Source organism: Anthonomus grandis, chromosome 5 (assembly GCF_022605725.1).
Source record: "Anthonomus grandis grandis chromosome 5, icAntGran1.3, whole genome shotgun sequence".
Taxonomy (NCBI): domain Eukaryota; kingdom Metazoa; phylum Arthropoda; class Insecta; order Coleoptera; family Curculionidae; genus Anthonomus; species Anthonomus grandis.
In genome coordinates this window covers 5,140,273-5,163,761 of record NC_065550.1, presented here as the reverse complement: position 1 = coordinate 5,163,761, position 23,489 = coordinate 5,140,273, and the positions used below count along the sequence as shown (strand labels likewise).

Sequence of the window (23,489 nt, the reverse complement as noted above, 5' to 3'; positions counted from 1 at the left end):
TTTATTTTGTTACTCTGTCTCCATTAAATAACAATTAATTAAATAATTCTCTCATTATTACAGAAACTTTACTGCAAATGGACAGACAACAGCTACAGAAATTCGTTCAGTATCTGATAGCGGAACATCATACGGAAGTGTTGCCGACCGCCCAAAAGCTTGCTGATGAAATTTTACAACAACGTAGCGAAATTAATCAGGTAATGATAATAATAATACTAATAATAAATGTTTTTAAGTGGCAAAAATACAATATATAAAATATTTAGAAGTGAAATACAAAATTATGCATGCAAATAAAAGGCCGACAAATTAAGATTTCTGCAGTGCAGATTCTGATATTTCTCGTCTTCAACATTGTGGTTCGAAAAAAACTATTTTATGAAGTATAGATTTCAACTAATATACAGTGTGTCCCGAAAGTAATGGGACATAGAACAACAGTAGATTCCTTACGTCAAAATAATGTGATTGAGGTCAACTTGCTTTATCCTAACTTTAATAGTAAGTGAAATACAGGGTGTCAAAGTAATATTTGATTTATCGTTTTTTTCTCATAGATCCTGAACCAAATGACATACTGACATGAAATTTAGAACATACGAGTCTTTTAAAAAGAAAAAGAAAATTTCGTATACAGTTTTCGTGTTTTCGGTAGAGGGCGCTCGTTGCGTTAGTTTTTACTTTTTTAAATCCCCTAACTTTTTTGCAGGTCTGTATATTGGTTTAAAAAGTAACAAAATAATTTCCTTTTTAATATTACATAAAAAATGTATACTTTATTAAAGTCGCTAGGAGCAACCCATTTCGAAATAATCGCACTTTTACGTTTTCATAATATGGGAATGACTTAAATTTACTAGATTTTTAGCAATGTAATCCTAAATAAAATAAAATTAATACCTTAGATTATTGATATTTATGTAAAATTAGAATAGTTACTAAATAAAAAAAATATTACGATTTTTTTGTTAATTCTTATATCATAACCAAAGTAAATGATATTTATTTTTTGTTAGATTTTATTTTCAAACAATTATACTAAAAACAATAATAAACAAAGAAACATACAAATAACGCTACTATAACAACTGTTCGAAATGCCCTCCATTAACTTCAATGCATTTTCAAAATACGTTTAACCAATGAATGCCGTATTTTAAAAAGGAGATCCTCATTATTTTTTAACATGTTTACAGAATTTATAATTTTTACATTTAGTTCATTTATATTATTTATAGGACTATCATAAACAATTGGTCCTCCACGGCCAATCCAACGTTCGGGATTGATTATTGTTCAAGATAATTGCATACCTGTAGAGAAAAATGCGCTGGCGCCCCATCTTGCATAAAATACATGTTCTGCCTAACATTTAATGGTATATCTTCTAAAAGACCTCCAAGTTCATTTCGTAAGAAATTTAAGTACGAGTCTCCGTTCAAATTAGGTGGTAATTCATGGGGGCCTATTATATGATTTCCAATAATATCACACCAAATATTAACTTTAAATTCATGCTGGAAATGACTGACAACTGAAGGGGGGGTTTTCAGTATCCCACATGCAGATCGTGTTATCGTGAGCTACGTATTACCCAAAATAATGGCAACATCGGGCATGGAGGCAATTCGGCAGTACAATGTAGAGATTTGTTTTCAGTGACATTTGAGAATAGACCGATTCCTTGTGCAAAAACGGTTTTAAATGTGGTTACAAATTTTGAGACATCTTTTTGTCTTCAAGATTGTAAAAAATGCCACACAAAACGTCAAGCTGTTCAATCCACCTGTTAAAGTGATCCAGGATATAGAACGGCGGGAAGAAACTGTTTGCAGTACCCTAGAACTTGATTCGACACTGTCCACTAGAAGTGTTGGAGAGGAACTGGGAATGAGCAATAAAACTGTTGCTCGTATCTGGAAAAAATATGGGTACAAATGTTTCAAGTATTCAAAAACTTAGGAAATATTTCCTGAAGACCAGTGGCGAAGAATGGAATTTTGTGAAACCATGATGGAAAAGGCAAATGAAAACGAATATTTTTTTAAAAATATTTTGTTTTCTGATGAATCTTCTTTTCCATTACATGGTAAACACAATCCTTCCATTGTTCGTTATTGGTCTCAGGAAAACAAGCACAGTTCAGTTTCGTACCCAGTATCCTCAGAAATTGAATGTTTGAGCAGGTATTTTGGGCGACAATGTTATAGGCCTATTTTTTATTGATGGCACTTTAAACGCCCAAAAGTACCTTGAGTTGCTGCAAAACCAAGTTCTTCCTGCCATTCAAATCCTACCTGATGTAGACCTGGAATCGGTTTATTTTCAGCAAGATGGCTGTCCTGCTCATAACGCGGCTAGGGTAAAAGAATTTTTAACAAATACTTTTCCTAACCGCCTTATTTACAGCGGGGTAGCGAACTGCTGCTGCCTGCACTATGTAAAATAATGCGGGCAAGTCTAGCCACGGCGCATATACCAGAGAGTTGGAGGGAAGCAAAAGTAGTATTTCTACCAAAGACGGGACGCGACTCCTATACGAAACCTAAATCCTTCCGACCAATCTGCCTTACATCATTCCTCCTAAAAACAGAGGAAAAGCTCATAGAAAGGCATATCAGGGACAATGTATTACGGGTCAACCCTCTACATCGACACCAGTATGCCTACCAAACAGGTAAATCTTGTGAATCAGCGATTCACGAGATAACCCAGAGGGTCGAACAATCTCTGAACAACAAAGAGATCGCCCTAGGAGCTTTCTTAGATATTGAGGGAGCATTCGACAATACATCATATGACTCAATCAACCGTGCGATAGCAGCACGAGGAATACATCCCATGATTGGCGGCTGGATAACCCAAATGCTAAATCATAGGAAAGTAGCAGCAAATCTCAACAGCACAACGGTTAAGGCCAAAGTGTGCAGGGGAACACCGCAAGGGGGCGTACTGTCACCGCTGCTGTGGAACCTTGTATCGGACAGCTTGCTGATACGACTGGAGAGGCAGCTTATCCTTGCTATAGGATATGCTGACGATATAGTCATCCTTACACGAGGGGGTAGTCAGGCTTATGTATTCGAAAAAATGCAAAGAGCCCTGACTACTGTCGAGCACTGGTGTGAGGAAGAACAACTAAGGGTAAACCCCACAAAAACTACTCTGGTTTCCTTTACCAAAAGAAGGAAACTAGAGCCCAGTAGAAACATAAAATTTTATGGAGAAAATCTGCGACTTGAAGACGAGGTCAAATATCTAGGTATAACCCTGGATAAAAAACTCAGCTTCAAGAAACATGTAATCCAAGCTACAAATAAAGCCACGAAAACTCTTATGTACTGCAAGAGAATGTTCGGTAGATCATGGGGACTGTCACCAAAAATGGTACATTGGATGTACACGACAATGGTTAGACCCATCATTACATACGCAGCACCTATATGGTGGCATGCGGCAGAAAAGAGGACTGTAATACAGATACTCAACAAAACACAACGAATAGCATGTCTGGGCATAACAGGAGCGATGTTAACAACGCCGACTGCTGCCCTAGAGAACCTGATAGGACTAAGCCCGCTACACTTAGTGGTACGGGCTGAAGCTATAACGGGGGCGAAAAGACTGCTGTCAAATGGCGCAACAATCCTATCGAAAGATGGGCACAATGCCCTATTTGACAAGATACAGGACCTTGGGCGCCTGGCCCTAAGAACAGACAGAACCAAGGTCACATACCTAGACAAACCTTTTATCATCAAAGAAAAAAGGGGACCACTGGACGCAGAAGCGAACAGGCTCAGGCAAAGAGGTTACTCAGTATGGCACACGGCAACCAAACGATCCAAGATCGGGGTAGCTGTGGGCATGGTGGAGGACGAACAACAGGGCAGACAACTTATGCTAAACCTGGGCCTCGAAACAACAAATTTACAGGCAAGCATAATAGGAATTCAAACCTGTGTCCAACTGATGAGAGAAGGGCTGCCAAGAGGCAAAACCTTCGCAATTTTCACAGGAGACCAGGCTGCGACACTTGCACTACAACAGTTCGAGACTAAGTCAAGGACTGTGCAAAGCTGCTGGGAGGATCTCAGGAACCTCGCCGAAGCGCAAAATAGGCCAGAGATAATCCTAGCAGAGAATATGGGCAACAATAAGGCTGCAAGAAGGGCTATCCAACTTGCAACCCAGGGAGCCAGCAACAGCCTGGTAGGCCCTGAACCAACATGTTATGTCAGCGATAAGACCTGGAAGAGGGAAATCGGCAACTGGCTAACAAACCAGAACAAATTCTACTGAGAGCAGCTGCCAAAGATGGAACAATCCAAACAACTTATAGGCAGCCCACCCTTCAAGAAGGGTGAGAACATACTGGGCCTCTTCAGACAACAACTGCGAAAGGTTGCAGGGCTACTTACAGGCCATGCACCCAGCAGGAAACACCTGCATACGCTAGGGAAATCAGTTACCTCGCTATGTAGGGGATGCAATGAGGAGGACGAAACAACTCTTCACATACTGTGCTTCTGTGAAGCATTTAATCAAACCAGGGCAACATTCCTGGGGGAAGAGAAACCCGCACCAGAGGGTATAAAAAATCTACCACTGGGCACAATCCTGGACTTCCTTGAAGCTACAGAATTGAACCTGTGGGACTAAACATATGGGACACAATAGGACTGCTTCTTAGCAGACCGCAGTGTAGGGAGCCACAAGGCACCACCCAGCGGTGGAGTTTTAGTGGGTATAGGACGAGACAGACTCGACACTGAGTCCCACACTACTGGGGACGGCGCCGCGTAACCAGTGTTCATAAAAAATTTCTCCACCGACCCAAAAAAAAAAAAAAAAAAAAAAAAACCGCCTTATTAGTGGGACTGGCGATATTAAATGGCCTCCTAGATCTCCAGATTTGTCTCCAAATGACTTTTATCTGTGGGGTTACCTTAAGAAGACCATTTACAAGCATGAATTTAGTAGGCCAACAAATTTAGAGGAGATGCGAAATAAAATTGTCGAAGGTGCCAATTCCATTTTACCTGAAACTCTTTTGGAGGTGCGAAATAGCTTTTACGATAGGTTAAGTTTTTGTTTAGCAAAAGAAGGCGGTTTATTCGAGCCTTTTATTTAAAAAATGATATGTTGTTAAGTTTGTTTATTAAAGTTATATTTCTGATTTTTATTAGAGTTGATATTTTATTTTTTATTAGAATAACGCTTTAATTTTCATTATGCAAAACACAGCATATTAAACATTTTAAGATTACAATTCTATGCGGGTTTTACATATTGTCATGTCTGTAAAACCCGCATTAGAATAAATATTTTAAAAATGCCTGGATTTTCGCGTAATATTTTGGGACATTTTGTCGCCAAACGACGCAGCTCCCACGAAAGTCAGATGTTTACTAATCCCGTTCTCGGGCCGGCCGGGGCGGTGCTCTGTCGCAGGCACTCGTACACGCGCGATGTTGCAAAATTTCGCCTCTATGCGGTTTCCTATAAGTAACGAACGAAAACACGATCTGTATAAGCATTTCTAAAGTGAAATAAGCCGCGTCAAGTAAATGTAGCCACATCTATGAATAACACTCTGCTAATAAGCATTGGATCTAAATAAATATTATTTTAAACATTTTTTTGAAAAATGGTGATTATGTCGAAAATGGTTGCTCCTAGCGACTTTAATAAGGTATACATTTTTTATGTAAAATTAAAAAAGGAATCTATTTTGATACTTTTGAACTGATACAACTGATATACGGGGCTGAAAAATAATTAGGGGTTCTAAAAAAGTAAAAACTAACGCATCGAGCGCCCTCTACCCGAAACACGAAAACTGTACGAAATTTTATTATTCCTTTTAAAAGACTCATATGTTTAAAACTTATAAAAATCAATTTTTTTTTATTTCATTAAAAACAATAGCTTTAAAACTTAGGCCTAAAAACAAGAGATAGAAAACAAAGCTACAAAAATAATTGAATAATTTAATTTTTTAATTTTCGGATACGTTATTGCGTGGATGGCAAAGCTTTTATGGAATATATCTAATCGGAAGACCGATTGGGTATATTACGAATCTCGTAGAGCAACGGCTTGTGTTACTTCTTCTGGGCTCATCGTTTTTAAACCTATCGCTTACACAACAGTTCCAAAACACACTTTCAAAAATAACTTATAAAACGCTTCAAATAACTCAAAAATGTACAGCAAAATTAAATCTGTAATTCGTTGACAACACTCTTTTTAATAAGAAAATCTCATCCATTTTTCACAAAGAGACCGACGTATACAACAGACGAAAAACAATGAAAAACAATGAAAAAGACGGTGACTTTGTGTTTTTCATTGTTTTTCGTCAACACTCTTTTTGTCATGGAAACTTCTACATTTTTCTTTTGTCATAATAGCCAACTTTGCAATATTTTTAAAAACAAATTCTTGTTACTAAAGCATTAGTGCACTGTTTTCTTTCAGCCAGTGCTTTTTCTTTAAGAATATAAGAATACAGATATCGGAGTAAAATGACAGGTTGAAGAAGTAGTCCATTCTTGCAGTGGAATTAATAGGTCAATGGGTAACTAAAGATACTTCGGTCATCTCCACTAAATTTATTTAAAAAATAATATTAATCCGACATGTTTCGGACATATAACATGTACATCATCAGGGATACTATAAAAGAACCAAGGAAACTTATAAATATAATATAGATATTATTATTACAAATAAAATATAGATTAAAATTGTTAAATTACAAAAGTTATTAAAATTACTTACACAAATTAAGGGGTTCCGTTGGTACATCTTATAGATCTATAATCTATAATCTTATAGTGCCTCAGACAAGATCTATTAAAATATCATAATTAAAATCGATGCAATACTTAAAAAGTTTGTAAACCATGGCTTCAAAGCATAATATGACTTCTTAATGACAGTAGAAACTTAAAGCGCAACTCATCATTAAAAAAAAAAAAATTAAAATATTTTGCAGTGTCAACCAAACTTTAGTAGTACCTGTACAAAAAGCTCTAAACCGCCCAATGGATTTGGCAGTATTTTGTAACATTAAACAGATCAAAAACATACATTAGAAATACCACAGGTCCCAAAACAAATCCCTGAGGTACTCCAGATGTTATATAATATGTGGTATTTGAGAAAGTTTGATCTTCAGGAAATACCCAGTATCTAAGCAACAGCTTATAATATGCGTAATATCTGGAGGTAGGTTTGGAATATAGTGTTGCAACATTGATGCCAATATTAAAACACAACCATGTGCATTTGATTTTAGGTTTAAAACTATTTTAGAGCTTTAAATGAAAAATTAGATCATTCTTAAACTGCTTGTTAGGAAAAATGACTCTTGCCTGAGTTTTCTTGTGGTTTTTAAGGCCTCTTAGTTTTAATACATTTTTTCTTTTAAACTTTATGCTATTTCCTTTTAGATTGCTGGTGCTCCCGACCCAACAGCTGGTGCGGCCGCAGACGATGCTCATTCATGGCACCTAGACGAAACGCAAGTCTGCGAGCAAGTGAGATCTTACCTTGCGCAAGGCGCTTATTACAACGCAAACAAACAACTCAATTCGCTCTTTTCAAAAGTGAGAGAAATGTTACGAGCCCAAGATTCAAACGGCGCGCGGATGTTGACTTTAATCACCGATCAGTTTTTACAAGATCCGCGTTTGCAACTCTGGAAGACCCAAGGCACGCCCATGACCGATAAGTGCAGACAGCTCTGGGATCAGTTGGGGTCCCTCTGGGTGTGTATCGTCCTTAATCCCGGTTGCGCCCCAATGGAAAAGGTGCAATGGGAGGTGCAGCTAAGTAAGTGGGTCAGGGTGGACGTGTGTCCGCCGGAAGATCCGGATTTTCGAGCGCAACTGAATGGAGGACAAAGAGACTCGGTATGTACAGTTGAGAAAAATCTTTCCGATTTACTGGAAGCAGCGGGTGTATAACCGTTCTAAATTAAAAAAAAAAACAAATTTTTATATAATTTTAGTGATGTTGATCTATCTATGGACGTATAGGTTTATTTTGGTATTTGCTCTATACAGATACAGAAAAAAAAAAGAAAGTTGACGTAAAATCTGAAAAGTTGACGTTGAAAGTAAAATCTAAAAATCACATCATGTTTTTGATGTTGATACTATAATAAATTCAAATACAAGACAATTAAGGGAATAAAAGTAATTATAATTAAGTTAAAATTTATTATAATAAAGAAAGTATCAGCAAATACTGAAAAATTACGTTTAGGACGTAAGAGTTAAATTATTCAAAAATTCATTGAATGAATATTGTTGCATTACATCTAGTGATGTAAATGAAAAAAAAAAGTGCACGTTTAGAATGTTTCGAGTAAAATTTATCAGAAATACTTGACATAAAAAAGTACCAAAACTTAATTTTTATTTATTTTAATAGTCAAAGTTAAAACATGCTTTATTGTCGAAAGATTAACATAAAATTGACATATAAATATAGCACTTGACACAAACAAAAAATAAAACAAAATAAAATAAAATAAGGTGGGTACATAAATCTTAACATTACTCATACAAGTCGATCATTAAAAAATTCATGTAAGGTGTAATAAGCCTTACTAATCAAGAGTTTTTTACACTGACATTGGAGCTTCTTAAAGATATTTAGGTTTCTACATTGTGAGGGCAAATGGTTATACCTTTTTTGCATCATATATAAATGATATCCTTTACAAGGGCATTTGTAAAGGTACATGTTATTCTTGGCGAGTATTATATCGCCCTTGTATAATAAGATGTCTATATTTTCTATGAACTAAACATATACTGTCAAGAATAAACAGACAAGGTCGATATAATAATAATTACAAACTTTATTTAAAAACACAGGCCTACATGACTCCCTTAATCCAACATGGTACATAATTCGAACTGCCCTCTTTTGTAATACAAACAAAGACTTAAAAAGATAACCACTGCAGCTACCCCAAAAGGGAAGACCATATTTCAAATTACTTTCAATTAAGGCAAAATACGCCATTCTAACTGAACTTTGATCCAACTCTCTCTCTCTATGAATTCGGACTTCGGATCCAGTGGTCTCTGGTTCGATCCCTATTAAATTAAATCATTTTTTTGAAAAAGCTTTTTTATATTTTTTGTCTTTTCATAATTGTATTTGTTTTCATTCCTGTTCAGATAATATGTATAATATGTACTGGATGTGATATTTGGCGTTTTAAAGTCCATATTTTAGTCAATAACGATACACGATGGTGTAAACTCATTTTATTTTATATTTGTTATTGATGTTAGTGTGATGTTGGTGTGTGGCTTTTGTATTTAGATCGGTATGTCTTTTCTGTTAATTGGCGTTCTGTCCTGTATCATTTAATTTTAATAATTTTGTTTAGGTCTGATGATGCCCTAATACGGCGAAACGCGTAACCTATAATAGACGCTTGATTTATGAGATTTAGACTTTGAGTTTACTTTCTCCCTCCTTTGTTCATTATTAATTATATTCTGTAATGCCTGAGAGTCACAGTGATTCCACAAGATGCTTGTATTTTCGGCCAAAAGTGTCAAATATAGCCCATAATTGCCACTAGGCAAATGTCATTAATGAACAAAAGAAATAACACAGGTCCCAGCACTGACCCCTGTGGCAGCATTCCACAACTTGTAACTGAGCCAGACAAAGACACACTCTGCATCCTTTCCGTGAGATATGACCCAAACCAATTTAGGGATATACCTTTAAACTCATATATCTCAAGCTTTTTAAGTAGTATTTCAGGACTGACAGAATCAAAAATGAAATCGCAGACCGCTCCAGAAACCTCATCTCTATCTAGACTCATGTACAGCTGATCCAAAAAGAGCGTCATGCGTCCCCATGTGTTCTCGAAAGCCAAATTTATTAGAATTCAGTACGTTGTTCCTATTTAAAAAACCAATGACGAGTTTTTTTAATTATTTTAGCCGATGTCGGAAGAACAGAAATTGGCCTATAGTTTGAAGAACATGAAGCATCTCTACCTGTAACGGTATGATTATAGCCTTTTCTAAAAAGTCTGGAAAATGCCCTCTTGAAAACGAGTTATCTATAACATTTACTAAAGAATTTATAGCAGAAGCACTCAGTTCTTGAAATATACGAAGAGACATGCAGTCTCACCCCGCAGACTTTTTGTTTTTTATTTCAGAAATCAGAACTCTCATTTCATTTATATCTGTTGGATATAAGAAGAATGTATCGCGGACTCTTTTGTGTGACAAATATTCCAAAGGTTCTTTGTTTCCAAAGGCACAATTTTAGAAGCTAGATTTTTTCCGACTGTGCAAAAGAAATCATTGAGCTTATCCGATGTAATAATACTGGAATCAGGTACATGGGAATTTCCATAACCTTGTCTAATGTCATTTATAATTGACCAAGTTTCTTTAAACACATTTTTTGAGGCTGATAATCTTGATGCATAATAATTTCTTTTTGCCGACTTTATGATGTTCCTATAAATAGTCCTATATTTATGATAGTAATCATGGAATTGTTGATTATCATGACTATAACTTTTGAGTTTAACGATAGCAAAACTAGTGTTGAAAAACCCTCTTTAGAACCTCATGTGGTTTATCAAATTCAGTTGAAGGCCATGTGACCTCTTCACAAAGAGCTCTAAATTTTGCGAAGTTCCTCTTGATAAATATACGCGAATTTTTCTTTATTGATGAAGAGTCCTTGAGGAAAGGAAATTTAGATAATACCGCTTCGTGATCTAAGAGAGAAGCATTTAGAGCACTACAAGAGACATTTTTCAAATTTGAACACACATAATCCAATATTGTTGCTTCATGATTAGTAATTCTCGTCGGCTAATTTACATGCATACTAAGATTAAAACTCCTTAGGATATTTTAAACAGAAGAACTCGCTTGTCCATTGTAATTTATGTTAAAATCACCTGTCAAGATGATTGAGGAATAAATGGATGTATGAACATAGGTACATAACGAAGATTACTCTTATATTACTTTTTATTACTTTATTAGGAATTATACAAATAAAATTTTAGTGAAGAAATAGTCCATACTTGCAGTGGAGTCTCCCTCCACTTATTTATTAAACATTTAGTGATTTAAAATTTCCTACATGTTTCGGACACAGTGGTTTCCATCATCAGGGGGTAAAAGATTTAAAATTGGTATTAGATATATGCTTATTTCGTTTTTAAAAAGTTGATTTTTAAACCAATCTCAGAACATACTTCCTGTGGTTCCTATAGCGTCAGCTTAATATCTTTTAGGTTATTTATGTAGTATTATATCGTCCGCAAAGCGCAGATTTGTAAGGTGTCAACCATTTATTTTATACCCTTCTCTTCCCAGTGCAATTCTTTGAAGGCATACTTCAGAACGGTGATATAGAGTTTTGATGGCATTGTGTTTCCCTGTCTCATGCCTCTTTCGATAGGGATTGTGTTGGTGTTTTCGTGCAATTTGACCTTCATAGTGACATTATTTTATATCATGTATTAGGTGAGTATATCGGTAGTCTACACGGCTCTTTTGTAATGAGTTCACGATTGCATCCCGTTCGACCATGTCAAAGGCAAAAACGAGTGGTCTGTTTTATTCGACAGTTTTCTTAGCTGGCTTAGCAAGCTTATTGGCCTATAATTCTCTAGTTCAGCCATATCTTCTTTTTTGTGGAGCAATATTACAGTGGCTTTATACCACTTGTCTGGTAAGGTGTGGTCAGAAAGGCGTATATTGAAGAGAGTTTTGATCCTCTGTAATAAGGTGTTACCACCAATCTTGGTTACGTCAACTACCAAACAATCCTCACCAGGAGCCTTGTTGTTTTTTGCTTTTCTTAGTGCTAGCCTTATTTCATCAATGGTGACTTCCAGTAACCAACCCCATCCTGACCCTGTTTATGAAGAAAATAGTTAACCAGAGGTCATTTCTTCTCGGGATCTCTGCTTGCAAGGATTGAGCCTGTTTTTTAACAGTCGCACTGGGACCCTAACTGTGTACTCAGAAAATATGGAAGAAGGGGGGTTAGGAACTAATTCAGGTTTGCTTGAAAGCGAAACAGGGGGTTAGTTACTGAGCCCAGATTTTCTTGTGTGAAGGTGGTTTTTTTTAAGTGATAAAATTAAGGATCTTATAAAAAAAAAATATTTTTATTAAAGACTTTAATGAAACAATATTTATATCTATAGCCAAAAAGTTTGGATATTTGCCTGTGACGCTGGCATATATCTCTTGCTACAGCAAAGTTCATACATCTGTAATTTTAATATTATTGTTATATTTTAACATGCTATTAAAGTAAGTAAAATTTTGTGTTTTTTAATTTCTGTAATCTCATTGTCCTATTGATAGAATTAAAAATAAAGCCGAGAAATATTTGGTTTCTCGACGGGCAAATCCGACTCTTCATAATTTACTCTCCATAAAACCGAGAGATTCAAAGAATGACAGATCAAAAGATTTATTTCTTTCAATTTTTTTTTCTTTTTGCCAATCATCTAAGTAATTCGTATTCTTTACGAACACCTCGAGTAGTTTTATCATCAAACCTTGTAGATTTTTGGAGTAGTTGGAAATGGTGGAATAAGTCGATAAGCGGTTCTTTGTTTTGCTTGTAAGCACCTGCTGGTATCAAGAAGCCTATGTAGCCTAATATTTCTTCTCTATCAAGACTGCTAAATTTTTGTATGAAAGAATTTATGTGCGTGCTTTCTTTTACAAGGGCCAGTTTCTGGTTCGTATATTGTGAAATAGATTCGATGGTGTCGTCGAAAATCGAAAAAAAGTCGAATGGCTTCAAGTGGCGTTTACTTAATTTTTGAGACCTGGTGCGGGACCGTCGAAAGTCTATCGGGTCGGAGACTGGTTGGCGTGACGTCACGTTAGTGGCCGTGTATTGCAGCTTTGCCCCGAGTGATGGAATTATTATTGAACATCTACTTTTTAAAAAATTTAATTCAAAATAAATTCTACACAAATTTGACCATCAATTAACTACAACTTTATTCGTCGAAAATTAATAGATAAGTGATTTTATATAATGCAATTTTTATGGAGCCTAATAATATTAAAATGCTTATTTTGTTGATTCAGGAATATTTGTAATAATAATAATTATGTATGGGGTCAACTGAGGTTCTTGGCCTGGTTGCATCACATAACTCCTCCCTCCTTAAGTTCGGAAAATAAGGGCTGCAATGGCTGCTCGTTTTTTCGACTCTCTTGTGAAGGGCCGTCGAAGGGGTCGTTCTCGTAGTGGTGGCTTCTATGGGATGAAACAGGCTTTTTCCATTTCTTCCATCCAATATACAGCAGGATTCCGCATATGAGGGCGGCAATGGATGAGATTGGAGCGATCCACGGGTACGTGGAATTTTCGGGCGCCTCTAGAGGGTGTAACTGGATTGTCGACAATATTTTCTGCGCTGTCTTCAGTTCATCCAAGTTTATTTCCTCGAGGGTTAATTTGGAATTGTTGTTGCTGCTTTGGACATACGAAAACTTTGGCAATTCTAACACATATTGGAATTCCGTTTTTCTTTCGCCTTCGTATGTTTTGTTATCTATCTCAACGGGGCACATAGATAGGGTAACAATACTTGGTTCAGAGATCTTGTAGAGTCCTTGTTGACATTTGTCTCGGGCGATTGTCATCTGCACAGGAATGACCAAAATTTCGTTACCATTTAGGCGTTGAATGGTACTTTTTTGGTAAGTAACATTGGTTAACGGGCATATATTGGTTGACGTTGTTAGCAGTTGAAAGAGGCAATATTCGTCTTTTGAGAGGGTGGTTTGCTTGCAGATGAAAACGTCTTCTAGCTGCGGGCATTCTTCTTCTGTGGTCCAGTAGTTATCGTTTGTGAGTAGGATATAAGGATTGGAAGGGAGAATGGTTTTGTTTCCAATGGGTATTGGGTAGAGTTTGTAAAGTATATAGTGGTTGGGAAAGACAATTGGGGTGTGTATTGAAAATAAAATTGAGCTATTTTTGATAATTACTTGAACAGATAAATAGTTATAAAAGTTTACTAATTCTTTAAATTCAGGTATTCGGTTTGGACCATATATTGTTTTTATATTTTCTATTAAATTTAAAAGTTGGTTAGGATTGAGTATAGAGTTGTGCATTTTATTTACATGAGCGAATGAGATTGCGTTTTCGATGTTATTTATTACGGAATTTAAAGTGTTTAATTGCAACATTATATTGTCTAATATTAAAGACATATATAGGGCATTAGATAAATCTAACTGATTTTTCTCAAGTAAATTTAGTTTTTCCAATATAATTGCTTGATTGGTATTTATTTTTTCTAAATTTTTAGTAAATTCTTGTGTGATAGAGGATAGAATTGATTGTTCTTTATTAAAGTTGTTATTTAGAATTTCTTGATTTTTTGTTAGCATATCGAAATAGTTATTATAGCGGGTTTCATCGTCTGAGTCAAGGGTACCGAAGAGCCATTTTTCAGCGTTGCCTACTACGTTAAGTAATCCTCTTTTTGATCGATTAGGTTTGTGAAAAATCTTGGTATTTCTTAAAATTGTCTGAAAATATTCATAGGTTTGATTAAATTTATAGGATGTAAGAATTGAGAAGCTTTCCTTTTGATTTGTACTGAAAACAGTTTTGTTTGCCTGAGTTAGTATGTTTTTTATGTTATATAGGGGAATTTCGATTTCTGTGAGGTTTATGTGAAAAGTGGATGTATATTTCGTAGCTGATATATAGGTTTTTCCTATGGCCATTGGTAATATGCGATTTCTAATTCTTTTTACTTCTAAGTTCGTAGCTATGGGTAGGAGGAGCAGGAATGGGATGATTTGTCTCATCTGAAACAAGGTTACGTTGTGGTTTTAATAAGTTTTTATGTATTCGTCTATTTTGGGTGGCTATGGCGTTAGTTTTTTGTGTAACAGGTTTGGTTACTTTTTTATATTTATCTGATTCTTTAACTTTTGATTTCTGTGGAAACGTTTTCGCAAAAAGTGGTTTGTTAGGGTCGATGTCTACTACATTTCGGTCTTTATTTACTTTATCTAAAGAAGATTGTCGTTGGTCTGTTAATTTTTCATAAAGTTCATGATTAATTATTTTAATATTCTCTGCATGCTCTTGCATGTATTGGGAAAGATTTTGTTCGTTTGAGAGCTCTAGAGGGTTTTTATAGTCTAATTTGCCTCTGACAATTTGAAAAGGGGTATATTGGGATGCACTATGTGTAGAGTTATTATAGGAAAGAATGGCATAATTCATTAGAATTATTATATTTTCTTTTGGCTTTTGGTGCTTAAGGGTAAGAATAATTTCATTTAAAGTGGAGTGAAGACGTTCAATTGGACTATTTGAGTTGGGGTTGTGAGGGGTACAATAATGAATTTCAATTTTATGTAAAGAACAGAGGTTTTGAATTATTTCGTTTTTAAAGGATGTGCCATTATCTGTAGTAATTTTTCGGGGAAGGCCATAATGATTAAAATAGGTAATAAGTTTGTTAGCTACTTCGATTCCTGTGGGTGTTAAAAGAGGGTATGCTTGTCCTAATTTAGAAAAGCTGTCAATTACGGTTAGAAAGGACGTATTATGTGTTTTATAGATATCTATATAGATGTGATCGAAAGGTTCGTGACCAATAGGGGTGGGTTTAAAAACGATTTTGTTAGGATGTCTTTCGTATTTAGTTTTTTGGCAAATTTCGCAGAGGTTAACATACATTTTGACGTCATTTTCTAAATTTGGCCAGTAGAAGTGTTTCTTAAGTGATATAATATTTTCTTGAATACCTCGGTGGGAAGTTTTGGTCTCGTGATAATATTTAATCTTTAATTGTTGGTCTTCTACGTCTGTTATGTCTTCTAGTAGGGTATTGGATATGTAAAGGTTAAACGAATTATTTTTAAAGTATTTTTGAAAAACTCTGATTATAAGTGGTTCAAGAGATTTATTTATGAAATGTAGGCAGTATGTAGTTTTGGGTATAAAATGTTCTTTAATAATGTCACAGAGATCTTTTTCAGATGGATCATTTTTCAAAAATATAATGGTTCTTTGTTTGTCAAAAATAAATTCTTTTTGAACTTTAATTTTGTTATTATTGGAGTATCTAAATATAATTTGATTTTTATAGATATTTAATGCTTTTTGAACGTATGGGGCACCAATAATGGGATGTTCTATGTTAGAGTGTTTAGTTTCTAGGTTGGTAGAGGGTTGTGCTGGTCGTATTATTATGTCAGAAATTATGTTTATTTTTTCTTTGTCTGGTTCTGGTTCATTACAAAGAGTGTTCAGAATTTCATCAAGTTCTTCAGGCGGTAATTGGGGAATTTCATCTGGGTCGAAGTTGGGTAAAATTGACATTTGATCGTCTTCAATGGGGTTAATTTGTATGCGGGATAGACAATCGGCATTAGAATTTTGTGTTCCTTTTTTATATACGATTTCATAGTCGTATTCTTGGAGTTTTAATCGCCATCGAATAAGTTTAGAATTGGGTTCTTTAACAGAAAATAACCATTGTAATGGTTTATGATCTGTAACAATTTTGAAACGGGTCCCATAAAGATAGGGGCGGAAATATTTTGTTGCCCAGACTATAGCAAGAAGTTCACGTTCGATGGTGCTATAGTTTGTTTCTGCCGGATTTAGGGTGCGTGAAGCAAATGCGATTGGCAAATCGTTGCCAATGGGGCCTTGGGACAAAATTCCACTGATAGCGACGTTTGAAGCGTCCGTGGTAAGAACGAAAGGTTTTGTGAAATCTGGACGTTGAAGAACAGGGTCATTCATTAACAGAGTTTTGCAAGTTTCAAAACACTGAATGAATTGAGGGGTATGTTCAATTTTTTTATTTTTTTTCAAACAATTTGTTAATGGTTTTGTGAGGTGTGCAAAATTTTTGATAAATTTCCGATAATAGCCAATTAAGCCTAGAAATGACTTTATGTCGCGAGATGTTTTTGGCAATGGAAATTTTTGGATGGCTGCAATTTTTTTCGGATTGGGTTTCACACCTTCGGGCGTAATAACATGTCCTAAAAATTCTACGGTTTTGCAGAGAAACTCGCATTTATCAAGCTGGATTTTAAGGTTGTTTTCTTTGAGTTTTTGAAAGACGGCTTTTAGATTAGAAATATGTTCTTGCAAGGATGTAGAGAAGACGATAATGTCATCCATATATACAAGACATATTTTGCCAAGGAGATCTTTAAGAACATTGTCCATGAGTCTTTGGAAAGTGGCAGGGGCATTTTTAAGGCCAAAGGGCATTCGGAGAAATTCGTAGTGTCCATTTTCGACACTGAATGCGGTTTTCTCAATGGAATTTGGGTGCATGGCTACTTGATGAAAGCCAGAGGCTAGATCCAATGTAGTAAAATATTGGCTGCGTCCAAGTTTATCGAGGGTATCTGAAATATTGGGGATGACATAACGATCTGTTATAGTTTTTTCGTTGATTTTACGATAGTCTATAACGATTCTCCATTTTTGTTTCATAGAAGCGTCATTTTTTTTGGGGACAACCCAGACAGGACTAGACCAGGGGCTTGAAGAGGAACGAATAATACCATTTTCTAACATTTCCGAAATTTGTTTTTGTACTTCTTTTTTGTGTACAAAGGGATATCTGTATGATTTTGTATAGACTGGGACATCATCTGTGGTCTTAATCACATGTTTAACGGTATTTGTACAAGGTAATTTTTCGTTTGGCCTATGTAAAACTTCTGGAAATTGAAGGATGACTTTTTTAAGGGCGGTTTTTTCTTCGCTATTTAAATGATCTGTACGGATAAGTGAAAAATCATGGCTTTGATCGGGACTGTCATATGTGTGAAAATTGGATGTTATTTGCTCGATATTAAATATCTCGAAATTTTGGGCATTAAAAACTTGAACTACTTTTCTAAGTGAATCAGGATAAAATTCTAGGACGATACTTTCGTTGCTATGATTTCGAAATTCCAAAGGGACAGTGCCATTTTGAACTTTTAAAAGGGATCCTGGGATTTCAATATTTTGGCCAGTGTGTAAATGAGGAATGTATAATTCGGTTTCGTCAGGAATATCAGTATATATGTTTTTTATTATTATAGATAAGGGTGGTATTTCTATTTTTTGTAAGTCAAAGTTGTCTCTGTAATAAATAGGTATTTCTGTCGTATCATTTTTTAAAAGCCTGTTTGTTATATCAATGTTCAGACCTAGTTTACGTAAATCTCTCATACCTATTATTCCATCGAAATAGTCGTGAAAACTATATAAAATTAATTCAAGTTCATTATTAATATTAAATTCATGTAAAAGGGGGACTTTTGCTTTATTTTGGGTGTTGGTATTGCCGGTACAAGTTACTAAAGTGTGTTTACAAGGAAAAATTAATTGTGGAAAATATTCTTCTGCTAAAGATGGTCTGATTAAGGATGTGTGGCTACCCGTGTCAATAAGAAGTTTGGCTGGGGGATTTTGAAGTTGAATATAGGGCAGGGAGTTGACTTGAAAACTATTTAGATTTAGGACGGATTTTCGTTTAGAGGGCTTTTGGGAAAATTTTGTAAATCTTGGGAATTTTCGTAATTTTCAAAATATTCATTCTCTTCGTAGTATTCAGGGGTTTCGAAAGTGTCTTGATATTCTTGTTCTTCACGGAAATTTTCATATTCTTGTTGGGATTGAATATGGCTATCTGCTAGATATGCTAAGTCGGTAAATGGGTATGGCTTTTGATTTTGGAATGTTGAATTTAGATTTCTGGGATATTGCCTTTGTGGATTGCGGCTTTGAATTGAGCGCATGTGAACGTCTGTGTTTCTACTTATTGCAGACGGCATTCTACTTGTTGTAGACATTGGGGTTGGGGGGCTGGTTAATTTATTTGAATTTTCTTTAGAAAATACATTTTTCGGCTTGCCAAAAACTTGTTCGTTAGTGGGGAAATGTTGACGTACGGGTTGGGGTTGAATATTTATAGGTTGGCTTGGAAATGGTTGTTTAGATATTGCACCTGTATTATTTGAAAACTGGGGTTGAATGTTGTTATTTGGCATTGGAAAGGGATTTTGAAAAGAATATTGATTTTGTGGAGGAACAAAAGATTGTTGAATTGGTGGAGGCATATGGCTGAAATTTTGGCGATTATTTCTTAGGGGAGATGTTCTATTTTGGGGTGTATTATAAATTTCTTGTCGTGGAATGAAACTACGAGCATTTATTTGCTGTTCGATAAGTGAATGGTTTAGAACAATTGAACTTGCGTCATCAATATTTTGGGGATTGTGTAACATTAAAATTGTTCGAAGCTCGCTAGGAGAGTTAGACATTAAAACAGTAACAGTTATTAATTCAGTTTGCTCCATTAAAGCGTCTTTTGTACCTTGAGTTAGGGAATCATCAGCAGCGATTTTTAAGGAAATACGAGATTTTAAAATTTTTAATCTTTCTATAAAATCTAAAATGGGCTCTTTTCTAGATCGAGTTAAAAAATTTAACTGTTGAGAAAGTACTTGACGGTTTATTCTATCGCCAAATTTTTGTCTTAAGGCGTCTTTTATTTTGGGCCAGGTCGTTAGATCCGGTCTACAAAGTAAAAAATCGCCTGCTTCTTCGGTTAATTTAGAACATATTGAAGCAAAAACAAATTCTTTGAGAGATTCATCTACAGTGCCTATATAATATCTATTATAAAATTTGTCTACACTTGAAATAAAAAATTCTAGATGATCACTATTGCCTGTAAATGTTTTAAGAGTATGAGCAATCTCTTTTGCTGCTGTAAGGGTAGTCATATTTAATGAATTTGGTTCTAACGTTAAATTTGTTAAATTTACGTTTCTTAAAGAAATATTTGAAAGGTTTTGTGTAAGATTATCAATTTCACTATTTGACATTAAAATTTAACTAATGTAAACGAATTATCGCACTTTTAGTAAATTTAAAATATACTTAATAATAAATTGCAAAAATTAAAAAAAATAAATTCAAAATATACACACAACAATTATCATAAAATTAAATGGGAGTGGAAAGGAAAACTCACTTACGATTTTACTTCTCGTAACTGTGGTCTTCTTGCCTTGGGTTGGTTTCAATGCCTCAACAAACAGTTAAAACTGACGATTTCTTGGCTTCAGCAACGTTTTCTTGGACTGCTTGCACAACCAGGAATCTTTGAGACACCTACATCCTACCGACTGCGCCAGTGATGGAATTATTATTGAACATCTACTTTTTAAAAAATTTAATTCAAAATAAATTCTACACAAATTTGACCATCAATTAACTACAACTTTATTCGTCGAAAATTAATAGATAAGTGATTTTATATAATGCAATTTTTATGGAGCCTAATAATATTAAAATGCTTATTTTGTTGATTCAGGAATATTTGTAATAATAATAATTATGTATGGGGTCAACTGAGGTTCTTGGCCTGGTTGCATCACATAACTCCCGTTTAATTAACACACAGAGCGGCGTCGAAAATATATTTAAATTTAAATATCTTGGAAACAATTACTCGTAGTAAGTTGAAGTAAAAATTATTGGACATGGAATATTTTTAGCCATAAATTTAAAAAGTTACTTTTTATTTTTAAGCCTTACAGTAAGTAAGAAAAAATATCTAAAATTTTGAACTGCTAATTATTTCAAGAAAATGAACATAATATCTCACAATTGCCTAGGATAACATTATGTTAAAACAAGATAATTATTAGACACGTTTTATTTCAAAAAATATATTTTTATCTGGAAACAAAAATTAACTCAAAATATTATACACAAACCTATTTAAAGTGTTTGTACAAAAACAAAAATATATAGGTAACAAAAAAATAATTTATAAATATACTTAATTAATATCTAAACAAAAATAATTACCTACAAAAACTAAATCAAATAAAAGTTTAAATTCATCAAGTGAAAAGGTGGGTAAATTAGTCATAAAACAAAAAACATAAACAAATTAAAAAATAGCAAATTAAGGATCATTGGCCTTCAGTACATTTTCGAATTCTCTGTTTTTCGAACTTTCTCTTTTTTTTTTAATAAATCTTCCTCGATAATATTATTTTTGGCCTTGCTATAATTATTTAAAAGGATATTTGAAAAGGTGTTAATACATTTTTCATTAAGTGTTGGTAAGTTGTTACGACAGTCACAATTGTATTTATCCATTTCAAAATTTGCTACCTTCAGTTTTTTTAACGCAAGTGTTTTAAAAATGATTTTGTAGGAAAATTCAGTGAAATTTAAAAATGTCTTTTCGTATCATTCAGAAATAATAGTTTGAAACAAAGTGTACATGGTTATAATTATATTATTAAAATAATCTTTGGCATACTCGAGTCATATCTTAAATCATTATTAGATATGCTTATTTCGTTATATAACAAAGAATCATTAAATGTATTAATAATAGTATTAGTAGTGGTACTGTTAATTACTGATGCTTTGAGTGTTGAAGTATCGGTTATATTGAAAAACTGTTTCAAACGAATTTTCCATTTGGGCCCCAAAACGCTCACTGTGTAGTATTATTGCATATTGCAATAGTAATATTTAAAAAGCGAGGCGCGATGCGCGATTCCCGCCGGCCACTAGTGTGACGCAATCATTGTGGAGGGGATACAGTCTCCGGCCCGATAGACTGTCGACGGTCCTGCCTGGTGCTTCTTTCATAACATTAGCAGCAATTTGCCGTCGTCGGGCAATAGGATCAGATTTTCATGTAAAACCTAATGCAGAAATCATGTCAGAATTAATTTAATTTATTACAGATCTAGACCGTAGATGACGTCTTGCTGTAGACTTTGTCTAGCTAAGGAAAGGTACAGCACGTGTTGTTCGGCTCGGTTGCGCAGTAAATTTATTTACGCCGCTGCCAAAGCAAGTGTATCGATCGCCCCGATTTGCATATAAACAGTGCCGTTGCGTTAATTCTTATATTTGTGTTCTGTGCCTTTAAAGTAAATTAAATTAAAAAAAGGCGCGCTACTGTCGCAAATCGCGCGTTATTAGGGGACAAAACTTGGCGCAGCTTTGAAATAGATGGTGTACCTTTCCTTAGCTAGACAAACTCTAGTATCCACAAAAAAAAACAATCAAAGCTAGTAATAAACCATTTTGAAGATAGTAGTACCATTATTTTGTTCCGTACTACTACTTTCCTCATCCATAATTTCTTCAGAAGATTTATGCTGATCTGATTAAATATTTGTAGCTAAAAGAATACAAAAAATATAGAATATAAACGCAGATAAGTATTTGTCTGTATTTGATTTTTTGAAACTAGTTATTTATGTTACTCACTAGATGATGATCAATTTTCTGTTTCTTGACAAAAGCGATTCTGCTGTTCACCTTGATCGCCATCGGACTCTCTATCTGAGCTTTGCAAATCTGGATCTATGTAATCCCTCACATTATCTTCATCTTCAGCATAAAGAGCTTCTTTCAATTTGCGATCAGTCAAATACCTTCCACTCATATCAAAATAAAACAGTTAGAAACTATGAAAAAAATTGTATCAGCACTGAACTCCACAACTGTAACGATACTACTGGTAAAAAGTCGCCAGACGCGGAAACATCGGTTTTTTTACGAAGGCGTAGGCATATCGATCGTACTATGCATTATAAAAAAGTACGCCGAAGGTTAAACATTTTACCAATACCAGCAAATGTTATGTCTAAGGGTTAAAAAAATACAAATAATTGAAGTCCTAAAAGATTTTTGAATAGAAATTAAAAAGAGCTAAGGAATGCTAAAAAAATAAACTGGGTTCAGTGCCTGACTCCCCCGTTCCAGGTGTGTTAAGAGTGTAATTATTGGGAGAAGGTTGATTTAATTTATACCAATTTTCCAAATCCTTTGAAGTGGACTTTGCCTTGTTTGTCAGGAAACTTTCGACGTTGGGAATTTGATTTGATGAGAGTGATCTGTTTAGGATGATTTGGTGACTTTCTTAAAGAATGAACACAAACAGTTAGAGTAATAAACTTCGTGTCTTCAGAAGTTGTGATTACATCAGGTGTTACTCAGAGTGGGCATCACCCTGCATTCCTTTTTGATTGTTTCATCCACGATATTGAACCTTTTTTTCTGTCAGATTATTTGTGATTTTTGCAGATAATGTAAACATGTTTAGAGTCATAAAGTCACCTTCGGATAGTAAATTGCTGCAAATTAATCTCAATGGTTTTTTGCTGTGGTGCAATAAAATTGATTAATTTTTATTACATTTTATGTCCAATAGAGTTATAGAGATGTCGAATAGAGCAATACGATTATTAGGTTTTGTTTTCTGAGCCTTGCAGGGATTTGAGAATATTTTTGTATTGGAAGATGTTTACTGTGCCCTAGTCAGGTCAGTTTTAGAATACGCACCCTACATTTGGCAGCCATCTTATATAGAATAGAACGCGTCCAATTAAAAT

General features: G+C 34.7%; 1 protein-coding gene across 2 annotated transcripts in view; it reads left to right on the top strand.

The window, feature by feature from the left end:
• Nucleotides 1–23,489, top strand: part of LOC126736886 (zinc finger SWIM domain-containing protein 4-like) — a 410,579-nt gene that overhangs the window by 291,508 nt on the left and 95,582 nt on the right. For both annotated transcript variants that reach the window (XM_050441498.1, XM_050441499.1), the window contains exons 4-5: nt 64–200; nt 7,464–7,925. In XM_050441498.1, the coding sequence (XP_050297455.1) occupies nt 64–200; nt 7,464–7,925 (599 nt within the window). The remainder of the gene's footprint in view (nt 1–63; nt 201–7,463; nt 7,926–23,489) is intronic.